The following is a 24886-nucleotide window of genomic DNA, read 5'->3' on the forward strand; positions in this document are numbered from 1 at the left end:
ACATTGCTTTTCATGTTGCCTTGAACAAGCTGGGTATTCTATAAATATTTGTTGAGCTCACAATTAAAAGAAACATAGTCTAGTCTTCTGATTTTCATAGGAGCAAACCAAACACCATATCTGGTCCTAGGGAACTTACTAGGAATCCAGATTCATAGCCTGAGATTATTTTCACTTATATAACGTTTCTTCCCTCCCCTGTCCCCTGAAAGAGTGTTGCTAATTGAACTTGATTTTCCCCTTTGGAACAATGGCAATGCTGGTGTAGAAATTGCGAGAGCAGGACTGCATTTGAGAAGGAGCTCAGCGCTATTTGACATACTCTTTGTTCGTAGGTGCACACCAAGATGTCGCTTGTCACAGTGCCCTTTTACCAAAAGCGACACAAACACTTTGACCAGTCGTACCGCAATGTTCAGACAAGGTACCTTTTGGATGAATATGCTGCGAAAAAGTAAGTTGGAATTCAGCAATTGGACCAGTAGAGCTTTGACCGTGGGTGTCTGGTGTTACAGGAGCTTTATCTAGTCCCCTGCACCCTGGACATGAACTGGTTTGGGGGGCGGGTCGGGGATGGCGTGCTCCCTGATGCCCGTGCCTCACACTGGTGGGGAAATTCAGCTCTCCTGGCTGCACAGCGAACTCCGTGTGGGAGTACTGCTGGGATCCGGGTAGATCCCGGTGGATCCTGATGGATTCTGGTGGATCCTGGTAGACTGGCTCTGAGCCCCTCATTTAGACTATGAAGGCAGAGACTTTTTAATAAGTGCTCTTTGACTTTGCGCCTCTTCACACATTTTGCAGAACTAGGATCTAAAAAGTCACCAACACAGAAGGGCAGCAAGAAGGGACAATGGGAAGAATACCAGTAGGACAGAAGCTCATGGGGGCAAAGTAAAGATCACATGGAGGCTATTGTCAGTAGTTTTGCTACAATAATAATAAATGTAGCAGAAAGGTAAATGTATTCACTGCATCAGGGGCTCCCGTGAAGCCACAGATCTGCCAGCTTCAGAAGCACAGGGTCCTCAGGGACGTGCCACACCTGCCTGGGGCTGCAGATGTCCGTGGACTCGGGGGCCTGGGGACGGCCGTGCTGACTAACGGAAGACACTGTGGGCGTGCCGTGCCGCGGCCTCTGGAGCTTGTGCATGTCCCCGGCACCCTATATTTAGACCTGCCTATGGCCCTTGTGTTCCGTTGCCATCCCTGTAACAAGCAGCCAAACATCCACAGCCCTCCCAGCAGCCTCCGGGAGCTTCAGATCCCTTGAGATATATATAACCGTGGCATTAGGCCAAAAGCGTGGCAGAAGGCACTCGTGGGCATGGGTGGGAAATGGCAAGGGTAGGAGAGGAGCTCATGTGTGAAGGCACCCCTCTGAGGACGTGCGTGTGCAGATGGGGGCAATGCCTGTGCAGGGATGTAGGTTTCTGTGTGCACGCATGTGTGAGTGCACGTGTGTGTGAATGTGCAGCTGGGGGCAGTGCCTGCACAAGGATATAGGTTTCTGTGTGTGTACACACGTGTGTGAGTGCTCATGTGTGAGTGTGCATGCATGTGAGTGCACATGTGTGTGAGTGTGCACACGTGTGAGTGTGCAGCTGGGGACAGTGCCTGCACAGGGACGTAGTTTCTATGAGTGTATGTACACACATGTGCTGGTGTGCTCAGGAAGGCACGTACACGTGTGCCTGCACACGTGTGTGCACGTGCTCATTCGTGTTCGTGTGCCGGCACGGTTCAAGGCTGACGTGCGTGCAGGAGAAACAGGGTGTGGTTTGTTAGGATGAATTTGCACACTCCTCTAACACGTCGGATTGTTTCTGTGTCCCATCCAGGCGCACCTCCAGCCACTCATCTTCCCAGAAGGCTTTCTCACAGAAGTCATCTTCCCAGAGAGCGGCCGGCCAGACGGCGTTTAGGGGGGCGACCTGCAGTATCTGTGCAAAGAGACTGAGCACCGAGGCTCTGGAGGAGGAGGAGCAGGAGAAGAAGAGGCGGTGAGCTTCTGCCCCCTCTCCCGCCCCGCCCCTCCCAGCACTGCGGTGGCACGGTACCACGGCCGGGGGCTCTGGGGAGGGTCTGCGGCCACAGAGGGGACAGTGACAGGCATTTAGCCGAGAACACAGCCGAGAGCCTGGAGGGTCACCCTTGCCTCTGTGAAGGCCACCAGTGCCCAGCATCTTGTTCCCTGTCTAGCTCAGTGAGTCCTAAGCATAACCGTGTGGGGCATTTTCCAGCTCGTTCTGCACAACCGAACTTGCCCACGTGGCCACGCTTGCGGTGGATCCCGTGTCTGCACTCTGTCCTATCCCACGCTTCTCCCATGAAAGCACTGAGACCTGACAGGTTGAAGTTCACGTCGAGTTTCCCCCGACAGCCTCTTTAGCTGGAACGCAGGGCAGTGAGGTTGTTGGCCGGCAAGGTGATCTTCCAAACAGGCCGGCATTTCCAGCGGGTGTCTGAGTGGAAACATTGTGACGGCTGTGCCCAGCATTGCAGGGGACTCAGCTCATAGGGGAAAATGTCCCAGGAATGACATGGATTAATGAGGACGTCAGTCTTCACAAATTGTTTCCAGGTCACAGAGAAACAGGTGGTGATCTTACAAGAACAAAATAGTGAAGCATGCCATGAACGCTTTGTGTTATACCTGCTCTGTTTTCCCCCTCACCTCCCCCTATTATTTCTAGAAAATGGTCTCTGTATTCTTACCCACTTAAAACCTGAAGGAGAAAATGAGAATTGGCAAACGTGTTTCATTTTGAACCTAGCACTACAATGAAGGGACCTGTGTAACAAAAATGGGCAGCTGGAAAGATCAGGCTTCATTTTGCACACTTTGAATGATCTTTTAGATGCCTTCTGCGAATTTTGCCATGTACATTTTATGGTAAAGTGGGGATTTCTTCTGTGAGAGAATCACATCAAAATGTGCACATTACCAAAAACTGGATTTTCTGTTATTGGACTATTTAAAAAATGGTTCTATCTTTATTTAGGGTGTGGGTATGGGAGTGAGAAGTTTAGACCTTTATAATTTTATTAATTATTCCTTGTGGTGACCTTGAGCATGTCACAGAAAATCTCTATTCCTCAATTTCCACAGGAGTGAATGGGGGGAATGTCAGCTTCTGTTAATTAGAGGGGTCAGGGAGTAGGTTACCGTGATTCACACGGTTTTGGCAGTAATCACTTTTGGGACAATCCCCGCTGTTGGAAGTCTTTTTGAGACACACAAGGCTACTCTCCTGGAGTAGTCCTTTGACCCCCAGCATGTATGTGGGTTATAGCCTGGGTCTCTCCAGCTCCTTTTGTTCTTCCCCTCCTGTGGCAGATCCTAGTTTAAGGTATGGGACAAACTGGTCCTTCTCGAAAGATGAATCCGTGGGTGCATCACTGATTAACTGCTATGTCTCCGTATAAAATAAAAGCCACAGAAGCATCGGCATGCTTTGAAGATCTCAGCATGGTCTTCTGGAGGATTCAGGAGATTAGATGCTTTTCCTTCTGTCCTGGTGAAAGACGGGCCCCCGTGCATCATGCCCGGGCTGTCCTCGGGGCTCATCACTAAGTGTCAGTGTGTGATGGGTGACATTCTGCCGGAGAGGCCCGAGGAAGGCGTGGCAGTGGGCGGGGCGGTGCTGGGTGCACAAAGACGGCACTCGGGCCAGATTGACGGCACCTCACTCTCGACTCTTACAGATCAAGAAGCTGAATTTTTTTGGGCGCCTGGGTGGCTCAGTTGGTTAAGCGACTGCCTTCGGCTCAGGTCATGATCCTGGAGTCCCAGGATCGAGTCCCACATCAGGCTCCCTGCTCAGTAGGGAGTCTGCTTCTCCCTCTGACCCTCTCCCCTCTCATGCTGTCTCTCTATCTCATTCTCTCTCTCAAATAAATAAATAAAATCTTTAAAAAACAAACAAACAAAAAAAGAAGCTGAATTTTTTATTGAATCCCTTTTATTCTTCTGGAACACAGACTTACTTCTTACGTGCATCTGTTGATTCAGGAGGCTTTCATGCAGCCCTAGAGTCATTCGGAATCAGCAGCCTCCCCAGGAAAACAGGCGGTTTTTATGAGCTCCATATGCAGAAGAAAGCGCAGGGGGGGTGGGGTTCAGGCTCTCCTTACATTGTCTGTGTTGGCTGTTAAGCAGACACCAGCCCAGCAGGGCCTAAGCACTGGGTGCCAGACCCCCGGGCGGCCAAGCTCTTGGCCTTAGGGATGGGGAGACGGTGTCCTGAGAAGGTGGAGTGAGTTGCTCCGAGGTACAGACTTTACTGAGCATGTGTGAGTCATCATGGGGTCCAGAGCTGTAGACAAGTCCGATTTTAGGGGCCTCAGACTCCCTTTGTGACTCTGCGTCCGTTCCTGACGTTGTGCATTATGCGCGTCCCGGGTGCACGTCTGCTCACCGCAATCCGCGGAAGAGCACCGGCCTCTGAGCGGTGTGATTGCGCGCCCCTCCCGGTAAAAGGAGGGTTGGCCCATCTTCTCCCATAACTGTTTTATTTACGAATCATATGTCTGCCCTTCTTACAACTGCTTTGTGTATGGTACTAGCCCTCTAGCCAGACCATAGTCTTGAAAGAAAGAGATTAAAATTAAGCAGAAATAGCTTTTCTCAATTCCTCTTCTTGCTCTCCACTTGAGAAAATCCTGGGAAAGAGCATGTGTGGTCTCCAGACCTTTGATGACCACTCACCCTTTCTGCGTGTCACGAGAGTAACGTCACTTCTTTGCCCCAGCAGGTACCAGTCTCTGGTGGCCTCTTATGGGGAAGCCAAGCGGGAGCGTTTCCTCCGGGATCTGGCTGAGATGGAGGAAAATATGCACCAGGCGCGCACACAGGCTCAGGACAAGCTGGACAAATACGCCATTCAGGAGATGGTAGGGGGACCTCTGGTGCTCCTTGAGAGGCGTGGGTCTGGTCGTGGGTTGTCTGCATGACATGCGTATGGCCCATGGGCAGAGAGCCTTGCTGGCCCATGCCGCGCCCCTTCCTGCAGAGTGCTGACCTGGCCTTGCTTCCCGGGGCAGGTGGAGGACAAGCTGACCGGGCACAGGCACTCCTACTTGGAGCGGATGCGCCGGGCCCCCGAGATCCTGGTGCGCCTGAGGTCCCACACCGTCTGGGAGAGAATGTCTGTGAAACTCTGCTTCACCGTGCAAGGGTTTCCCACCCCCGTGGTGCAGTGGTGAGTGTGGGCGGGTGGCCTGCCCCCGGGTCTGAGGAGGGCTGGACTGCACTCTCTCACGAGGATCTGGTAACAGCTGGTGCCAATGTGCAGATGAGGAAGAGCCACCTGAAGGGATCATGTGGCTGGATTCACACACCCCATTCCATTGCCCACTGTGTGTGAAACTCCATGGGACATACATTTATAAACACTCACTGAATGGCCACCATAAATGCCATGCCGGCATTTTATTTTAGTGAAATTGGCTCAGCTGAGTTTCAGAGGAAGTCTACTTAAGAATAAGTTCCTTCAGATGATCTGAATGGTGGGGCCGCGTGTGGTGCTGTGGTTGATTGCACCTGATGATGTCAAGAATCAAGTCTCCAGGCCCCAGACCCTTGTGTTTCTCCATCTGTTGCATACCTATGTTTGTTGCCCCACTTGCTGGAAGTGATAATAACATTCCCCAAGTCTATAGCCTGCTGCAAAGACCATACACATTTTGCTGGTAACCTGACTGGGGCACTCAGCCCAGATCAGAAATTTAGTTCCAGGTTCTGTGGTGGTTTGCCAGGCAGGCTGCGGAGGCAGCGACCCACCAACTCTCAGTCTCAGGGAGACAAGGTCCTGCTGTCCCAGGTGGGGCGTGGAGGCCAGCTTCCTGCAGTCAGGATCCCATAGAACTCCCCAGAGAGGCTGGCCTGGGACGCAGCTCACACTGGCAACATTCTTTTCTTAGGGAATGATTTATCCTGAATTCCTCACGAAGTCCAAGGACACTCGTGGCGTTCTCTGACATAGGTTGAGGACGGCCCAGATAGGCTGAATTCTGCAGGAGCTGCTCTCTCCTAAGCGGACAGACAGACTTGGGCCCTGGGTCACCCCTAGTTGCTCCGCTGTGCCGGCCCCAGGTCCTGGGAAGTGGAGCTCACAGACGCAGGGCGATAGCATCCCTAAGGGCCCTAAAGAAGGCGGGGACAAAATGCAAATTCCCCTTTGCCTTTACAGTAACTTGTTTCCCTTGTGCAGGTATAAGAATGGTAGTTTGATCTGCCAAGCAGGAGAGCCGGGCAAGTACAGAATCGAGAGCAAGTATGGCGTGCACACGCTGGAGATCAATAGGTAAGGTGTTGGGCATGGTGGGCGCCTGGGGACACCTGCTTCAAACACTCAGTGATCCAAACACAGGAGAGACCTCACAGTTGGAGACAGGAGGTCAGGGGGCACCATGTCCATTCTATGCCATGGGACTTTGGTAGTATTTCTGACTTAAGCTGTGGGGGAAGCTTCTGGAAGCTTGCTGTCCTTGGTGTCAGACCCCCAGTAGGCAAACCTGCAGCTCTGTCCAGGCTCCTGCTCTGGGAGCAAAGAGAATGGCTGGTTTAGGGACAGACGGTGGCGTTCAGGTGCACAGGTGACCGTGGATGCAGAAGACTCCCCACACCTGTCCAGCAGGGAGTGCATCGCGTGCCAGGTTTGGGGACCAGTGCCTAACTAAACCCAAGCTCCTCAAAGAAACATAACTTCTATCTTTTTTTCATAAATTGAAAAAATGTAGAATACAGATGAGGAAAAGAAAATAAAAATCATTCATATTTCCCACAGCATCAGTATTTTGCTGTAAAGATAGCTTTTCATTTTCCTCACACAGCATGTGCATGCACGCACACACACACACTTAGATTTTTTTTTCAAAAGTGAGATTCTGCATTTCTTTTTCTGCTTCTGTGTACACACAGTTTTTATTTCATAAGAAGATCATAACATGGTGCAATCTGCCTTTTCTCACAGTATATCATGACATTTTCCCATGGCTCAGCTGTTAATCTGACGGGTAAATGGGGCTCGTTACTGCACTGTAATTTAGGGACTGCAACCAGAGACCTGGGTTTGGATACCCGATCTACCGTGTACCCTGTGACTTTGGATGGATCATTAACTCTTCCTGAATTGTAATATTTTTATCTGAAAGTCATTATCAAGAGACATGATAAAAAATTTTATCTTCTCTGTTGGCTTAATGGGAACGATCATGAAGACCAAATAAGACCATATATATTTTCATATGTTATATAAACATGTGGTGAGTGTGTGTGAGTGTGTGTGTAGTAAGTTATATCAAGTCCTTTCCAGGAAAAGATGAGGGGTACTAATGTAAATGCAAAAGTCAGTAAGACATTGGAACATATAACTTTATTGATTTTATTATTACTAACTTGTAGAGCGACCACATCATAATTAGGCTCAGTTTACTTAGAGGTAAAATAATCTGCAATAAAATAATTCTTAGTAAAATGGTCCCACTGAAATAATCCCCAAGGTGACTTGGCGAGGTCACAAGTTAGTACGACAGAGCATTCACCACGGAAACTTCTCCCTGATGCATTCTTCGACCGAGGGGATTCTTTCCTTTTTTATACATCAGTTTTGCTGAAGAAAGGGTTACTCTGATGTGCTCCTTCTGTGTGACCAGTGTGTGGGGCTCAGGCCCACACACCAGAAGGGAGGTGGGGTGTTCACCCCAGGAGCATGTGGGGGCACGGAGGGAAGTCACGGAGAGGAAGCGTCAGGGGTTGGGACTCTGCCAGACCAGCCTCGCAGGCTTCTTACTGAAGCCAGATGATGGGATCCGTCTGGGGAGGGGGTGGTGAGGCACCTGCTCAGACATGGGGGGGGGTCCCCCTGAGCTGACTCAGCAGGGTTCCTGCGCGGGAGGACCAGGCCCAGGCCTGAGGTTCAAGGAGCCTGGCCCACGTTGCTCTGGGAGGGAGTTCGCCATGTCCCCGTTTCCGCCCCCGGGGAGGATGGTTTTACCGCGTTTCTTTGCTTTTTTGCCTTGCGCTCACTGGGTCTTCCTCTGCCTCCGGCCTGTGTTCTTCTTCCTTCTGTTTCCCAACTTCAGACTTGGGGTGGGAGCCCAGGCTTGAGCCCCTTCAGGCACTGCCCACCCGGCACTCCCAGGCTGCACCTGCGGGGGGCGCCCGCCGGCTGCCAGCACCAGGCTCTACAGCCTCCCCACTCCTCACGCGGGCGGGGGGCCGGCTGCCTCACCGGTCCGACAGGGCCTTGGATGAGCCTCTGGAGGAGGCCTGCTGGGTTCCCCATCACCACAACCAGCTCTCCACCTGCAGACTCTTCAGAACAGGTGTTAGAAGGTTGTGATTAAGATGAATATTTGTGACAAGTGGCTTTCCAGGTAAATGTGAGGCTGTTTCAAAAAACTGGAGGGCCAGGCCTTCTGGGCCTTCTGGTGCTATTTTTTGAGAACCTACTGTGTGCCAGGCACTGGTCCAGACACTTGGGATAAGGGATCGAAACCGAGGTCCTCTTCTTTGAGGTCTTATAATCTGCCATAAGGAGGTGAACCGTAAGCACAATAAAAAAGTGAATTATATAGTAGATCAGGAGGCCAGGGTACTGGGTGTGGGGAGTGGGGACCTGTTGGTGTTGGGGTGGGCTGGGATATGGGGTAGAGCAGGGTGGTCAGGCTGGCCCTAACTGAGAAGACATCCTCGGGGCAAGGCTTGGGGTGGAACACCCTGGCCCCTTGCTGTAATTCTCGGAGAATAAGGTTCTCTCCTTTGATTTCCAAAACATGTGTCTATTTGAGTAGCCAGAAAGCCACACTGTGTAGAAGGAGAACATCGCCTTCATCGTGGAGAGTGTGCTGAGTTCAGGGCTGTCTCTTCTGTACCCGGGTGCGCCATGGCTGCTTAGGGGTCCCTAGGTCGGCCCGAGTTTTCACCCAGCTTGCTTCCGAGTTAACAAGTGCATTTACAAGGGAAAACCATTTCCTGTTCTCAAGTATGAAACTTTTACACTTATCCTGGGTGTAATGCCAGCTTTGAACCCAGCGCACTGACAAACCGGTGAGTCTGTCAGCTGTAAGTTTGTAAACTGAGGCCCGGGACGCCGTGGTCCATGGCTCAGCAGCCCAGGTCCCTGTGGAGACGGACTTGCCCAGCACTCCTATCTGCCCGGGGACCCTGTCCGCAGCTGACGAGCGAAGGGGGAGCCTGCTGTCTCCGCACAGCTCAGCTGTTCATACCAAACTGCTGAGTTGCCATCATTTGATCCATGGCCATTTTGAGTGCAGTGGAATGTGCTGCCAGCCCGGGAGGGAGGGAGCTCCCCCTTCAGCTGCCGGGGTGACGTTTGCCCCTATGAATACTCCTTGGCTGCTGCCTGAATTCTTCAAGTGCTTCTGACCCTTTGGTGCTGTTCGAACTTAGACTGTAATCGACACGATTTTATATGCTCATAAAATTTTCCTTGGGGACTCATAATGTGAGTCCTGTTTCTTCACAGAATTTTAATGCTGCGCTCATGCTTTTATGAAAGCACAAAGGATGACCTCGTGCAGGTTTTGTGTCCAGCACCACCCCTGCCCCCTCGCCGCAGCCAGGCCGACCTCCTGGGCGCATTAGTTTAGACTTCCATATGCAAACTCTCATTTGAGTTAAATTGTAATTCCAGTGTGGACACGGCTTCCAGGGGAAGGATGCTGGGCCCGAGTTCCCAGGACAGGTCACGGGCGATGTAAGCATTTGTCGGATTACCCTCCTGAAAGGACATCAGAGGGCATGACTTTCTCCCATGCAGTTGCCTGGGGGACACTTCAAGACTCGGAGATGCACAAGTGCCCCATGGAAGTTTGTAGAGATTGAGACCTCTGTCTATCCTGGGAACCTGTCCAAACAGAACATAAAATCCTCTGCCTCCTAACCACGTGCATGCAATTTCTCACAGCGCGGAGGATGGGCCAGAAGCAGGCTCTGGGGGCCGGCTGTGTGCTACCTCTTGCTGTGGCCTTGGGGTGGAGAGAGGAAAGGAGTCCTGCTGGGGTGTGGGAAGGCATATGGGTCCCGAGATTACCTGTGCACAAAATTTTGCGTAGGGCACAGGCTCCTCAAAATCTGCATGCCCAGCCTGTCCACCCCTTGGCTTGTACTCTGCACTGGCGCTCGGGTCCCGTCCTTCCTGCAGCCTGCCCGCAGCTCCAGCACGGGGTGGCACAGGTAAGCCTGGCCCCCAGTCCAGACAGGTATGCTTGCTGATCATCTCTGTGTGTCCCAGTGTATTATTTTATGCAACATAAAACATTTGCAAAGGAGAAACGCAGAAACAATGTAAAAAGAGTAGACATCACAGAAGTGAGGACTCACACCTCCACACCCAGTGGGCCGTGTGCACTCCCTCCACGGGGCACGGGGATGCATGGGACAATTACAGTAAAGCAGGAGGTCTGCGTATTTGGGGGGTATGCACTTCTTTACACCCCAGAGGACGCCGCGGGGCACATCCCTTTCTGGAGAAATGCACACACGCACATCCACACACCAAAGGACATTCCAGCTCCTAAGTGCAGGCTTCCTTCTCCCCAGCCCATCCATCCCGCTAATTACTACGTGCTAATCGGTCCCTTGACAAGTTTGTCAGTGCTAATGTGTTAGGTGGTTCTCCTCCATGTCTTATTCTCAACTGGAAAACCAGCTCAAGATCTTGTGGGAGGAGCTGCCGTGTCGGTGGGCCACCTTGCCCTCCCTGGGGGAGGTCCGGTTTGAAAACTCTGGGGGACAGTTTGGGAAGCACTGGTATCAAATCCCACCCAGAAGGTTTGTCAGAGGGATCAAGAATACAGTGCCCAGCTGGACCACGCTGGTGAGATCTCTATACGCTCCGTCTGAGGACTCGAGTAGGTGTAGGGGCCGCCCCCCTTTGGGAATTGGTAGGGACACTGGCCGGGGGACAGTGTCTCGGCTCAGTGGGGTTGCCCCCTCGCTGGACCAGCCTGCTTTCTGGGCTCCGTGGAAGTGTCGGCCGTGTCGCTCCTCCTCCTAAGACTTAGTCCCTGTGAGCTTGCAGACAGGCTCCAGGTCAGGAGACTTGGATCAAGCGGTTTTCTCAGGGTGCCATGCTGCTCTGCAGGTGGCCCGGGCCAGTGATGCTCCCGGCTGTGTCCATGGGATGCCCGGCTCTCCCTCTTCTTCCCTGTCGTGATATAGCCCATGGGGGTGTTGGCTGGAGGGAAAGGTGTGCGGCTAATCCCAGAAGAAGGATACCTTCCTGTTTACAGAATGCATTGATGAAAATATAATGGTTTCATTGTTTAGAAGAAATCACACAAGCGCAAAAAAAATGATAATAATTCAAGCAATGCTTAAGGGTAAGGAAGAGAAGTAATCATGCCTTCTGTGTAGACCCCCTGCCCCAGCCGCCCCTGACGGTCTGTGTGCCTGAGGGCGCGTGTGCCGGTGCAGAACAGTAATGCTCCGAAGCCTCCTCTCCCCGTTACTGGAGACACTGTGTGCTTTTTGGTCAAAGGAAATATTTTCAGCTCCACATGCCCACAGGCTGGGCATGCAGAAGTGGAATAGGGAAGAAAGTCAAGTTACTAACCATCCCCAAAGAACAGGTTTGTCTCTGGGGCATTGGCTCCTTGACGCATTTTAAAAGAAAGCCTGGAGTCAACTTTTTCTTTTCTTTTTTTTTCTTGCGTGTGGAATTTTGTGTGTAATTTCTCTCCCCGGATTAATATCACGGTCCTGACGCCCACTTCTCGGACAGGTGGCGGAAGCTGCCGGAAAGAGTGCATGTCCTGGATTTACATGCACCTTTTTTACCCAACTTCTTCAAGTGTCAACGTTCTCACCACGTTAATACATAATCGTGTGTGTTTTTGAGGGCGCTGGAGCCTATTACACAGGATACGTTAAAGTAAAAGTAACCAGCAGAGTGTCTGGTATTTGGTAAAAAAGCTCAGCAGATGCCAGATCCTCCACCTTACATCCCTGGTCCCGGTGACACTTTCTGGTGGGAACATAGTTCACAGCCAAGAAAATAAGCTTCAGCTTTTGTAAGATCCATCTGTGGGGGAGGGGTTGCAGAGGAGCTCCACCCTGGAGGGACTGGGGTCTGGTCGTTGCTGGGTCCTTGTTCTTTCTGGGGTGGACATGCAACCTCACTGCGACTCCTTAGTGATGGCTGCCTCAGGCAGGTCTGGTTCAGACAACTTCAGAACACCCTGGGGTGGCTGCTTCATATCTGGGTGATCTTTTGGGGTTTGGGGCATAATCTCCCATACACATGAGAATCCCTGGTAGGGAGGGAGGTGGAGTGGATTTTCCTGGAGGTTGAGGTCCATGGAGCCTTCCCACTGGCAAGATAAAGCCATGAATTCTACCCACGTAGAAAAATGGAACCAGCAGGGAGGAGAGACTTCCCCTTGAGGATGAGACTGAGGCTTTCCAGAAATGTCCATCCATACGGTTTCCCTCAAAGACAAAGGCCAACCATAGTCTGGAGCCAGACCTTACCGCGTCTATAATTAATACCTTGTTCCGAGGATGGAACTGGCATTGTTCTTAAACAAATCACTCATGAACAAAGGATCCAGGTCACATGAGTGGCTTTCAAAGAATGCTAGTGTTTGAGTCCGGGTCACTGGCTTCCAGAGTCCCACAGTGCATTTAGGACACTGCCTTGCTTTCTCTCTCTAAGGGCAAACTTTGATGATACAGCGACCTACTCGGCCGTGGCCACGAATGGGTACGGGCAGGTGTCGACAAACGCCGCCGTGGTGGTGAGAAGTGAGTTGTCCTCCTGGGGTGGGGGGCACGCCTCACGCCTCCTGCGTCTATCCGTGCCCTTCACCCGGTTCTCTTGCAGGGTTCCACGGAGACGAGCCATTCCACTCGGTGGGACTCCCGATTGGATGTAAGTCCATGGTTTTCCTTTGTGTGCAGAAAAATGTGTAGTGACGTAGCATGTGATTACAAAAAAAGTATTTTCTAAGGGTCGAATCTTTTTTTAAATCATATTTCAAAAGACTCTCCCAAGTCTTCCCTGGTGGTGTTCGTCCGCGGATGGTCTGTTCCCGTGTCATTCTGTGGCCAGGTGGAATTTTAAGACACTGGTGAAGTTGGGAGATGTTCCCTTTTTGAATTGGGCCGAGAAACGTGAATCCAAATCCTTGACCTGAATGCAGGCTCCTGCCATAGTGTCCTGTGCCCCAGCCCGAATCTCCACGCCCGTTCAGAGCAAGCAGCCGCGTAGATCAGCACAGGATGTGAGGCGGTGTTTGCTCCGAGGCTGGCTGCAACCTGCCTGGAGAGGGCTGGCCGTTCCCGTTGCTGACGGGTGTGACACGCCCTAGCATGTGTGTCTGTACCCTGCTGGCTCACGTAACCCCCGCTAAAGCGTTCCTTCTCCGCACTTGAGAGCACGTGTGCAGGGCCGTGCTGCTCCATGGTGCTGGGGAGCCGTAGGCCACCTGCCCGTGCCCTGTTCCCAGGGTGACCTGCAGTGGCCCTGCCATGGGGTGAGCCAGGTGTCTCTCTGAGCCGGGAGGCGGGGACGCCGGGCTGACCCGAGGCCGCTGAGCGCAGAGAAGGCAGCCGTGCCCATAGCATCTCTAGGACCAGCACTTGGTAGACCCACTTACTGTGGCTTTTTAATGGTTTGGGAATGAGGTTCAGGACTGACCTGCCCTTCCAAAAGAGTAACTGTGTACCCCCACAGCAGCTTTGATTGTGTCATAATTTGGGGTCCAGACGTTAAAGGTCAAGTGTGGGTGAGGGAAGACCTGACCGAAGCAGCACCCGAGGGGAAAGCCTTCTGGCAGCTGCTGCACACCTGTGTGTCCTTGGCTTTTGGTCATTTCTGCATCAGTTGTGTTGGATTGTCCTGTGTCCAATGCTTGGGGGTTGTGCACGACCATGGACGGGGTCAGGGCCACACGGAGGGAGGGGAGGCAGGGTGACCGGAGGATGTGTGTGTCGGTGCCCCATAATCCACTGATGATGCGGGGTCCGCTGGGAGGACAGCCCTGGTGTGCCGAGGAAGCTGGCGGGGAGCTCAGAAGCCCTCCCCGGGTCCCTTCCGTGTTATAATTCTGTCTAAACAAAAACCTGACAGTATTAACAATGTACTGAAGCGTACGGTTTGCAACATAATAGATGACCATGTATTCACCACCTGTATTCAACACATGTGAATATTTTGCCATTTTTTCAATTGCTTTTTAAAAATCAAAGTCCAATTGGCATCACACAGAACTAATGATTTCAGATGTACACTTTGGTAACCCCTGGTTATTTTTAGGAGCTAAGGGCATCAGGAGGTGATAAAACTCCACCCTCCCTCCCCCCTTCCCTCCCGCCCCTCCCCCACATCCTCCTGGGAAGAAACCATCCTCTGGAAGTTCCCAGCCATTTAGAAAGTTCTCCCCGGCATGCACGTGTTTTAAATCATGGATTTTCTTTTGTTTTGCAGATTTACTGTGCATTTTCTTCTGAAATGTACCCCCCCACTAAACATCATATTTTTGAGATTGAATTTGGCTACCCCTGGATGTAGTTAATGCATTTTGTGTGCAGTATAAAGGGTGTTGTGCCATTGAATATACCACGGTGTGTTCTGAAGACCGGAACACTGTGGGCTCAGAGCCCAGGTGACTTTCCCAAAGCCCTACAGGTGGGGCATTCAGTCTACGCCGCGTGGCTCGGCCTCCACATGGCCTCCCTGTGCCTCTGCACCCTCTGGCCCGGAGGACGAGCTGCATCTCCATGACGGGTCTTCTGATTCCTCGGGAGGGGCTCAGTCAACTCAGCTGCTACCACATTCTCTGTAGCCTGGGGGTTCAGACCATAGGCATGTACTTCTCACAGCTGGGGAGAAGTCAGAGGTCATGGTGTGGGCTGAGTGGGGGAGGCCCTCCTACTGGTGTGCGAGCGGCACCTTCTCGCCGCGTCTGCACACAGAGGAGAGAGCCCGGGTCTCCTCATGGAGCCCACTGTCATGACCTCCTGCTAAATCTCATCACCTTCCAGCGACCCTACCTCCTAATACTTCCTCACTGGGGCCGAGGGCTTTGATGTGTGAATTTGGGGGGCACACGTTTATCCCCCAGTGCAGGTGTCTGGAGGGCGCAGATGCGTGTGGTCGTGGGGGAATGCGCACCTGTTGCGCGTGCACCGGCCTGCCCATCCCGCTGTAACCGTGTCCCCTGATCTGCGCAGTGCCTCCTTCGTCCATGATTCCATACATGCACTTTGATGTCCAGTTTTTGGAGAAGTTTGGGGTCACCTTTAGGAGAGAAGGCGAGACTGTTACTCTCAAGTGCACACTGCTGGTAACACCGGAGCTGAGGAGGGTACAGCCGCGCGCCGAGTGGTACAGAGACGGTGAGTAGTGGGCAGGCACGGCCAGCCCAGCCGGGGAGGCTCCCTGGGGCGACGTGCACCGCTGCACGCACCCTCGGCATCACCGGGGGTGAGAGTGAACAGGAAGCTTGAGGGGTGGTTTGGCATTCGTGCCCACCACGGTGATGGCCACAGGCAACACGGCAAGCAGAGAGACTGGGAGCTGGGAGCCTGCCGTGCACCTTGACCTTCACCCTGGGTCAGGGAGAGGTTAACAGGGATGCCCGAATTTAGATGAGTCATAGGAGATTTTTGTATAGCTTCACAGGAAGGGTCTTTCTGTGGTTAAACAGAACAAGCGAGGTGTCTGTATCTGCCTGTTCTTCCTTGGCTGAAACCACCGCTTACACTGATTAGAGCCCGTGGAGTACTGGGCTCTGTTCTCAGCGTGACGCTTTTCTTGCATCGGGTCTGTGAGAGAGGGATGGTGTTGTAGGTCCCTGTGACGGGGGGCCTCCCCCGGGGGCGGGCTGATGCAGACTCCCCGCTCCTCTCCCGCCTGCGCCCTTCTGCAGGGCTGTCCTCATGGCCCTGTGTGTGTGGACGGCGTTTCCCTCGTCTTCTCTGGCCGGGGGGCTCCTGAAGGAAACTGGCCTTCTGTGCAGCCAGCGAGACTGTCCTGCTTATATTTACTTGGGACCTAACACAATTCAGAAGATGACAAAGAAACACACACCTGCCCAGCAGGTATTTATAATCCAGCCAGAGGAAAATAGAATTATAAAGCAATGTCCTTTTAAAGTGTGAGGAATGTCCCAGAACAGGGTGTGACGATTGCCAAAGACACGGCACTGACCGCGTGTGCTGACAACCTGGAGCCCAGCGAGGGGGAGAGACTCTTTGTGGTGACAGAGGAGATTTAATTTGCCCTTTGCAGTTCTAATTTAAGACATAAGATCCGACCGAAGTTCCAACATTCTCATTTACCCTTTCTGGAGAGAATGGAATAGATTCGAGGAGAGTTTTCATCGGATCCCCGGAGGACAGTGATGTCCATTTTGGAGTGTTTCCTAGTGACTAGAAAGTCCTGGATTCCTGGGGATGTGGCCACGACGGGTGTGCGAGAAACACAGGTGCTCAGAGCCACCAACAAGCCTCTTCCCTGCATCTACTGGATCCTTGCAGAAGTTAGGGGGCTTAGCTGAGCCAGGTGCCCCACGTCCACGGTCATGCTCAGACCTTCACGGGCCCTGGGATTCAAGTGGAGACCATTCTCTGTGGCTTATTTGTAGACATTAAACTGTAAGGAGGTTTTTTTTTTTTGTTTTGTTTTTCTGTTTTTCCCTGTTTAAAATTAATGTGCTTTGAGGCACCGGGTGACTGGTACACCCCCAGCTGATGTCAGTCCGAGGAATGCCACCGTCTGTCAGGCACGGCAGGTGCGCTGTGCAAACAGGACATGTGGAATTGGGGCCCCGATTTAAGATAAATTAAGACTCGAATCTAATCAGAGAGGAATACCAAGGTCACTTATGATAAAACCCAGGACCACCATTGGGTGTAATTTGCACTTGAGGCTGATTTGGCAAGCCACGAGATGGTTATGGAGCCAGTGATGGGGTGGACCTCTGCTCAGGGAACGGGCTTCTGGCTAGACCTTCCCTCAGACCGAGCCCAAATTCCGCGGACGGCCCGAATCTCACATTAGACACGTGCTGCCCATTTCCTATGAACCAGGTGAGTAACCGGGCAGCTTGAACATCAGACTGACTTCCCACGCTTGTGGGGGCTGGGGGCCCAATACCCAGGCAGAGGCAGACTCCCCTCCTGGCTTGTAGCCTGGGGAGCCTTCCCTCTCTGCTCCAAATTAATGACTTCATCATCCTGCCTCACTCATTCCTGCCTGGAGTATTACATTTTAAAATTGTATGTTGCATTACATCACGTTATAATATATTTTTATTGCACTTACCTGTGTATCAGGTCCTGTGCTAATTCCTCTGGGAAAGAGAGAAAAATTGATAAAACACCTTAAAATATCTATTTTTCTGACACTTCCGACACTTTCTATTCACAGTGCTGCTGAGTGGGCTTAGCCCCTTAGGCACCATGAAGGAGAAGTTAATACTCTGTGCACTTTGTGGGGCAGAGTACTCCTGAGCCTGCCAGCAAGTTTGAGACATTAAAAATATAAACAAAGCTCTTTTTCCTTATACGCATGTGGTTTTTATTGCAAAAAAAAACCCCAAATTATAATTTCATTCACCAAAAATCACTCTTAACCACTTGGCTGTAGACTGTATCTCTGTGTCTGTGCATATATGTTAAAACAGGGAAGATACCTTCACTTGGAAATGTCCTTCATGTAACCAGATGCCATACCCATGTCTCCATGACAGTGATTATTCTGAGACACAGTTCGCTGGAGGGCCCTGTGCCCCATTATACCGTGGTCCGTATTTGCCCCGGGTCTCGGTGTTGGAGTTGGTTTATTTTTTTCCAGTTAGGAACAGTTCTCAAATGAAGTCACTGTCACACACCTGTTTACCACCTTGGGGCCCGTTCTCAGAATGTGTGTCGGGCGCCCAGAAAGCGCACCTGCCTGAAGGCTTTCGGCTCACGTTCCCGCTTGTGCCGTGTGGCCGCGCTCCCACGGGCAGGAGGTGGCCAGTGTCTCTTTGCCCTTTCCAAGCACGGATGTCGCCACGTGGTGGTGGTTGCCCAACGAGGAGGGGGACAGGGGTCGCTCCTTCTCTCGTCTGCTGCTTCCTTGGTTTCCCATGTTGGATGTTTCTTCCCCAGACTTGTCCTTTTGCACAGCTGCAAGACGGTTTGTTGCCTCTTCTGCAGTTTATTGCTAAGGCACATGGCGGAGGCCTTTCGCTCCATGAAACCTGGCGGTGGACGCAGTGAGACACTGTGGGGCGCGCCAGGGGCAGACGGCTGGGCCCCGGTCCACCGCCATCTCCACAGGCCAACACACGCTCTGTCTCTGTCCCTCCTGACACTGACCTTGTCCTGCCCTGCAGATGCCTCTTGACTCACCATCGGCCATTGTGTGTGTGCTCCTTGTGTAAAACATGGCTGTCCAATCGTTACGAGGCTGAGGTTTCCTTCCTCAGCGTCAGGCTCGAAAGCCCTGCCCCCCCCACCCCCCACCAGGGCACCTTGTCCACTTTTATAGTCTGATTTCCTTGACAGTTTCTGAAGCAGTCCTGCACTGAACGCTCTTTCAGATGTGCTAGTGAAGGAGTCCAAGTGGACCAAGATGTTCTTCGGAGAAGGCCAGGCCTCTCTGTCCTTCAGCCACCTGAACAAGGACGACGAGGGCCTGTACACCCTGAGGATTGTGTCCAGAGGGGGCATCAGCGAGCACAGTGCCTTCATGTTTGTCCGAGGTATGTGGCGTGGCCGCGGGTGTGCAGGCAGCATGGCGAGGGCGCGAGCGCGGGGGGACGGGACCCCAGACAAGAATGGAGCAGATGCGTGTGCGGGGCAGCCCGCTGCGCTCCTTGGAAACCTCCTGATGGTGACGTTGGTGTTCCTGTGTGCAGGTCAGCTCGAGTCTGACAATCAGCCCATGATGTAAAGAGATAGAATCGGGAAAGGAGCAGAATCCTAACTTTTATCTCTCTGTTGATAAATTGGTAAAATGTATAATATGACTTCTAAGCATGAACACACCTGTGTTGCTAATTCTCAAGAAAATTCAACAGTAGAGAGGGGTCCCGAGTAGGGAACGCTGGTTAGGGACACCTCCTCCAGGCTTGCTTATGAGACGAGACCACGATGCTGGAACTGTTACCACCACCACCGACCTCAGCGAGCGTGCGTTCAAGGCGCCAGCATGGTGGCTGGCTGCCCCTAAGAGCCTCACGTGCAGCAGCCCATGTGCGGGCCGTTTACTCCTCATGTCTTCCCATGGGGGCTGCATGATGCCCACCTTATGGAAAGGAGAACTGGACCCGCGATAGAGCAGGTAGTGTTAGCCGTTGGGCACGTTATGTACGGGCACATACACATTTCGTACCTACGTTGTAGAAAATGGACACGTGGATCAGTGAACTGGATAAAATTATGTATATCCCGTGTATACGATGCACACAAATGTCTATACACACACGTGTATCTGTGCATATACAGAGACACATACAGGCATGTGTATATATAATCTAAAATTCTTACACTGATCCCGTAAGCCAGTGCCATAATTCTCTGTCTCAAATGCAGATGTGGAGGCTCAGAGGGGACTTCTCCAGGGAGGAGCAACTGGGGGTCAGCTGTCTGGGCTCACAGCTGGAGCCTTCTCTTGCACACTCACAGCCCCCAGGCTTTTCTGGGCCCCTGGTGGAGCCCTGCCTGGCAGCGACTCCCAGACCCCCTGTGGTGTCTGGCTTAGGGACCCTTCCTCCCCAGGGCTCAGCTGAACCGCCCTGAAGATCCCTTGGTTCTAGTTGGCGGGCACTGCTGTCCTGAGCCTGTGGCCCCTGAGGGGGGCTGCCCTCCGTTCTGACGGCCCGCCCAGCCTCACCCACCCCTTAATCGCTGTTTCCTGCACCTTTATGCCTCCCCAGGTTACATGGGCCTGGAATAACCCTATCAGCATATTATTCTTTCCAAACTGCAACTGTTGGATCAGAGCATAAAAGAAGGGCTGTGTCATCAGGGAATATTATAACTTAAAAAAAAAAAAGGGAACACATGTAAAACAAAGCCACTCACCTGACCCACCCCCGTGAGACAACACAAAGTTGCAGGGCTGGGATTTTAGACCCTTCTACAAAGTTTTACCGTTTTTATTAGGTTGGCATTGAAGTGTACCTTCCATTCTCTGTGTTTGCCTTCTGGCGAGATGTTCCACCCCATAAAAAGGCAATAAATACAACATAGCCGAGATTGCTTTGCTTATTCAGCACTGGCAGCAGGAAGAAAATAATGCACTTAGGGGGGAGTTTAACTGTCCTGATTACTTTCTGAGGGTTCTGAATGCAAAAGAAAATATCTGGCTCAATGTCAAGGAATCCTTAGCTTTTAATATGCTGAGGAGAATCGAACAAGACAGTACAACATTCACAGTTACCCAGTAAGGAAGAGCAGACTGCAGATAAGGAAACTGAAGGTTTGGTGTGTCCAGTTTCTGACTAGCCCTGCTGGACTTCAGTGCCCCTGTACCGAGCATCTGAAAACCAAACGTACCTGCGGTGTGCTCACCAATGGGTTAGGAAAGTTTCAGTGCAGCACGGGCCCAAACATTTGCTCACCACTTGCAGAAAATAAAAATTTTATGTCCTTGTAATCTTGTAAGGACTTTGAGAGATAGAAGCGTCTAAGGTAATATTTCTCACACATTAAAAAGGTGACGTTATTATCATCATTTCTTCTGTCAGTTCTTGACGTGACATTATGTGACAACCCGCCATCAAGAGAAGGTGACCTTCAATTTTGGAATCAATTATGAAAAATCATAGACCGAGTATTTTATAGAGGATAGAATGTTTTTGACTTTAAAAACTCATAAATATGTTTATATTTCTTGTCACCAAGCCATCATAGTCAAAAAATAGTCAAGTCATTTAGACGTGAGGATTAAACGGGTTGGACTCGAATCGGGGAGATAGAAGTGTGAGTTTGAAGAATTGGGCAACAGGCTTTCCAGCGTCCCCCACCTACATGCCTTTTCTCCCCTCCCCCAATGGCAGACGCCGACCCGCTGGTCACCGGGGCTCCGGGCGCGCCCATGGACCTGCAGTGCCACGATGCAAACCGCGATTATGTCATCGTGACTTGGAAGCCTCCCAACACCACCACCGAGAGCCCTGTCATCGGCTATTTCATTGATCGGTGAGTGCCCGCTGCCTTCTTCCAGGGCTGGAAATGTCCCTGAAACCGATGTTGGCACGGACAACGTCTTTGGAAATTTCTCTAAACCTAAGTTCATGACACTGCTCTTGGTCAGATCAGGTATTTCACTCTCTGGTTATTTAGTGCTCCTGAGTACGTAGAACATGGAGGGGTTAGGGTAGGTAGATTTCTGTGTGTTGTAATTGTTTGCCTGTTCAACACCCCGTATTGAATCCCCTCCAACTTTTCCAGGCAGAGTGAACCCCGGTTCTGGGTTCTGGGGAGAGTTCAGTCCTGCTTCTCCGTCTAGGGGAGGAGAAAACAAGCAATATGGAAATGTAGCTGGGAAGAATGCTGGCCCATTGGTACCCAGGTTTCATTCTTCTTCTCCATTAAAGTACGCTTTCTTATTGCTTCCAAGCAAAAATAAAAAAAAAAATGCCATTTCAAAGGACAAAATGTTGGGCGCCTGGGTGGCTCAGTTGGTTGGGCGACTGCCTTTGGCTCAGGTCATGATCCTGGAGTCCGGGGATCGAGTCCCACATCGGGCTTCCTGCCACTCAGCGGGGAGTCTGCTTCACCCTCTGACCCTCTTCCCTCTTGTGCTCTCTGTCTCTTATTCTCTCTCTCAAATAAATAAATAAAATCTTTAAAAAAAAACAAAGGACAAAATGTTGGAATTTACCTTTGAGTTAATCACTTAAACGTGGATCATCATTAAACTCACAGGAGTCTTAATTCTTTCACATTCCTTTACTTGGTATGGTGCTCAGGGCCTGGGAAGGAAACCAAGCAGAGCCAGTGAATTTATTGGAAGTGCAGTTTGTGCCCCAAATACACACTTCAATCACTGAGAGAAATTGCAGCCCAAGAAAATGAATTCAGAAGTAACACAACAGGGTCTAAGAAGGGTGGCTCTGGGGAGGAATTTTAGATGTTGTATGTATAACACATAGTAAAATAAGATGTTTATTTCAGAAAAATCATTCAAGTCTGGTTGTTTTATGGCATTAGGTTGGTTAAATTCCCTTTTCCATACCAACAAAGCTACTTGTTTAGGTAAAACACTCACCATCGGGATAATATTTGGAAATGCTAAGGTCAGATTTGTGGAGTGCATTGGTCAGAGTTTCCCTTGAATTAAAACACAGAAAAACAAAATAAAACGATTTTCTGGTTTCCTGTGACATTTGAACATTTTTTCAGCCATTTGGCAAAAACCATTTCATGGCCCTTCTCAGTTAATGATCCACCCCCTGCCCTCTTTCATTAAAATGGATGAACACAACAGAACCTTCGGGTCAGGGGAGGGGCCTCCCCACCCTGCAGCAGCCAGCTGGGGGGTAAGCTGAGATGCGCCCCCGCCAGACTCTCAGTTTTGACTGTGTTCTGGCTGTAACATGTTAGCACACGTGGGTCACAGAACTTGCATTAAAATTCTGGATCGTTAGGAGAAAGAGAGTTGGTTCTTTCTAAAGCAAATACACAGCCCTGGCTCGAACAGCTCCAAAAGATGATTTTTCTGAACCTGCTATGCTCTCCTGGGGATTTGACATGATGTTTTGGTGGTGAAGTTTCTCAACCTGTGAAAAATGGAAGCTACTCTCTGCATTTTCAGGTGTCTGGTCAGGACTTAATGTTTTCAAAAGACTTCCAAATTCCACATGTGATGTGCTCGGAAGACACATCTCACTGACTTTGGAACAGACTGAACCGGCGTTCTGGAGAGATTTCACTCTGTGAGGCTCAGTACAGCGGGGTGCAAGTGGGGGACCAGTGGTGAGGGCCATTTGGTTCCCTACACCCTGGCACTGGGCATGTGGGGGAGCTTAGTGCACCTGCTGATTCTGCCATGTAATTTGGAAAAAGGACTGTTGAGGATACATCTCCTGTGACTTTTAGAGGAGATTTTGCCTAAATGTGGTTGAAGGCAGGAACTGATCTTCAAGCTCTAAATTATAAAGCTTCTAAATAAATAAATAGAAATACTTTACATTTCCTAAATAGCTCTGTCTTCTATGTTTGTTTATACTTCTGCTTATGCAAATCTAGTACAGTAACAGTATTGATTTCTACAGTGTAAGGAAATTTCCTGTTATAGTTGACATATGTGTATTTATTAGACCATTTGTTATTTGTTATTTGTTATTTGTTATTCTTTGTTATTTGTTATTCTCTGCTCGTTTTTTTTTGCATGTAATTTTTTTTATTTAGTTTGCAAACGTGTGTGGGTCTTTGTTCTCTGCTTGTTTTTATTGAAGATGCGAAGTGGGAACGGACAACTGGGTTCAGTGCAATGATACTCCTGTGAAAATCTGCAAATACCCTGTAACCGGACTCTTCGAAGGAAGGTCGTACATCTTCCGTGTGAGGGCAGTCAACAGTGCGGGCATCAGCAGGCCTTCCAGAGTGTCTGAGGCCGTGGCTGCCCTTGACCCTGTTGACCTCAAGAGGTTACAAGGTAAGTTGTGCCGATGTCAAGCTGCAGCGGTGCCTTGGAAACTTGGGGCTGTTTTCTGTGATTTGTTCTTTCTCTTCCACGCTCGGCTGCATACGAGTCTTAAGGGCACCTTCGTGGGCTGAGCATGGCACGGTGACATTTTATGGTGTATATAGTCCATATACAGTCCGACACCAACCACACCACCTTCCTAATGCTCTTCACTGCAATCCAGTCAGATTGGCTCAGAATTAAAATTTTCTTGATGATATAATTTTAACACATTAGGTAAGACTCCGAAGTCTTTGAAACCAAGCCACTTTATTTCCGAATGGTAATTTCACATGACACAGATTCCTGAAAGGGATTGGGCCCTCAGTTATGGTGTGAGGTGAGCCCCTACATTTTCCTTACCTGCATGGTCTTTTGAACCCAGCACAAAGATCTGAGAAGCTCTAAATATGAAGACTGCTTCAAAATATTAACTCAGATTACTTTAGAGTTGTGAGTGTGTTGTAATCATAACGCAGAGGGGATTTGGATCTCGTACTGAGTTAGGGAAACTGGGGCTTTCTGGAGGAAACCTTGGGATGCCAAATTCAGCATCTACCTTTCTCTCTGCAGCAGTCCATTTGGAGGGGGATAAAGAAATCGTGATCTACCAGGATGACCTCGAAGGTGAGTGGCCCTTCAGCACCGCGGCCCCGCTGCATGTGCCCTAGGGATTCAGGATGGTGGTCAGAGACCAGAGTCACCGACAGCAAACACCCAGCTGGTGGGTATCGTCTATGTGTGTAAACACTGAAGCCATAGATCGAGTCTGTGAGTGTGTGGCCTGTAGAAGTTAGAAAACAGGAACGAGGCAGATTGAGGGAGAAGATTAGGATCCAGGGTCCTCCCCGGTGGTTTTATCGCTTCCATATGGGTTCTGGGTTCTCCTGGGGCCTCACAGAGAAGATCAAATTGAAGCTGAGCCTTTATCACTGGCTGAGGCTGGGCCCTTTCTCTTATACTCTGTGAGTGGAGGACTGTTTCAGTTTTTCTTTTTAAGCAAAAATTTTATCTCTATCATTTTAGCCGAAATGGATTGAGTTCTTCCTGTCAGTATTCTTGGGCTGACAGTTTGCATTTCCCTCATTTATATTGGAATTTATGAACACTTCTCTTTGATATTCCTTTCAGAGATAGCTAGGAGGATCGATTTATTAAGGAGGGGAACCTGGCAATATTAATCAGATCCAAAGATTTTAAACAGACTTATACTGAGAGTTCGTAGA

The 24886-nt window shown here is 50.6% G+C and overlaps 1 protein-coding gene across 1 annotated transcript in view; it reads left to right on the forward strand.

Moving 5' to 3' along the window:
- The first annotated feature begins 347 nt into the window (after positions 1-347).
- Positions 348-24886, forward strand: part of MYOM2 (myomesin 2) — an 80680-nt gene continuing 56141 nt past the window's right edge. The window contains exons 1-12 of the mRNA XM_028099839.2: positions 348-454; positions 1842-2000; positions 4755-4896; positions 5047-5204; positions 6216-6308; positions 12687-12775; positions 12855-12902; positions 15206-15370; positions 18565-18726; positions 21028-21169; positions 23431-23630; positions 24234-24287. Coding sequence (XP_027955640.2) covers positions 348-454; positions 1842-2000; positions 4755-4896; positions 5047-5204; positions 6216-6308; positions 12687-12775; positions 12855-12902; positions 15206-15370; positions 18565-18726; positions 21028-21169; positions 23431-23630; positions 24234-24287 — 1519 coding nt within the window. The remainder of the gene's footprint in view (positions 455-1841; positions 2001-4754; positions 4897-5046; positions 5205-6215; positions 6309-12686; positions 12776-12854; positions 12903-15205; positions 15371-18564; positions 18727-21027; positions 21170-23430; positions 23631-24233; positions 24288-24886) is intronic.

Source organism: Eumetopias jubatus, unplaced genomic scaffold (assembly GCF_037043125.1).
Source record: "Eumetopias jubatus isolate StellerSeaLion01/CBP00866 unplaced genomic scaffold, mEumJub1_p1.0 scaffold_2, whole genome shotgun sequence".
Classification (NCBI taxonomy): Eukaryota; Metazoa; Chordata; class Mammalia; order Carnivora; family Otariidae; genus Eumetopias; species Eumetopias jubatus.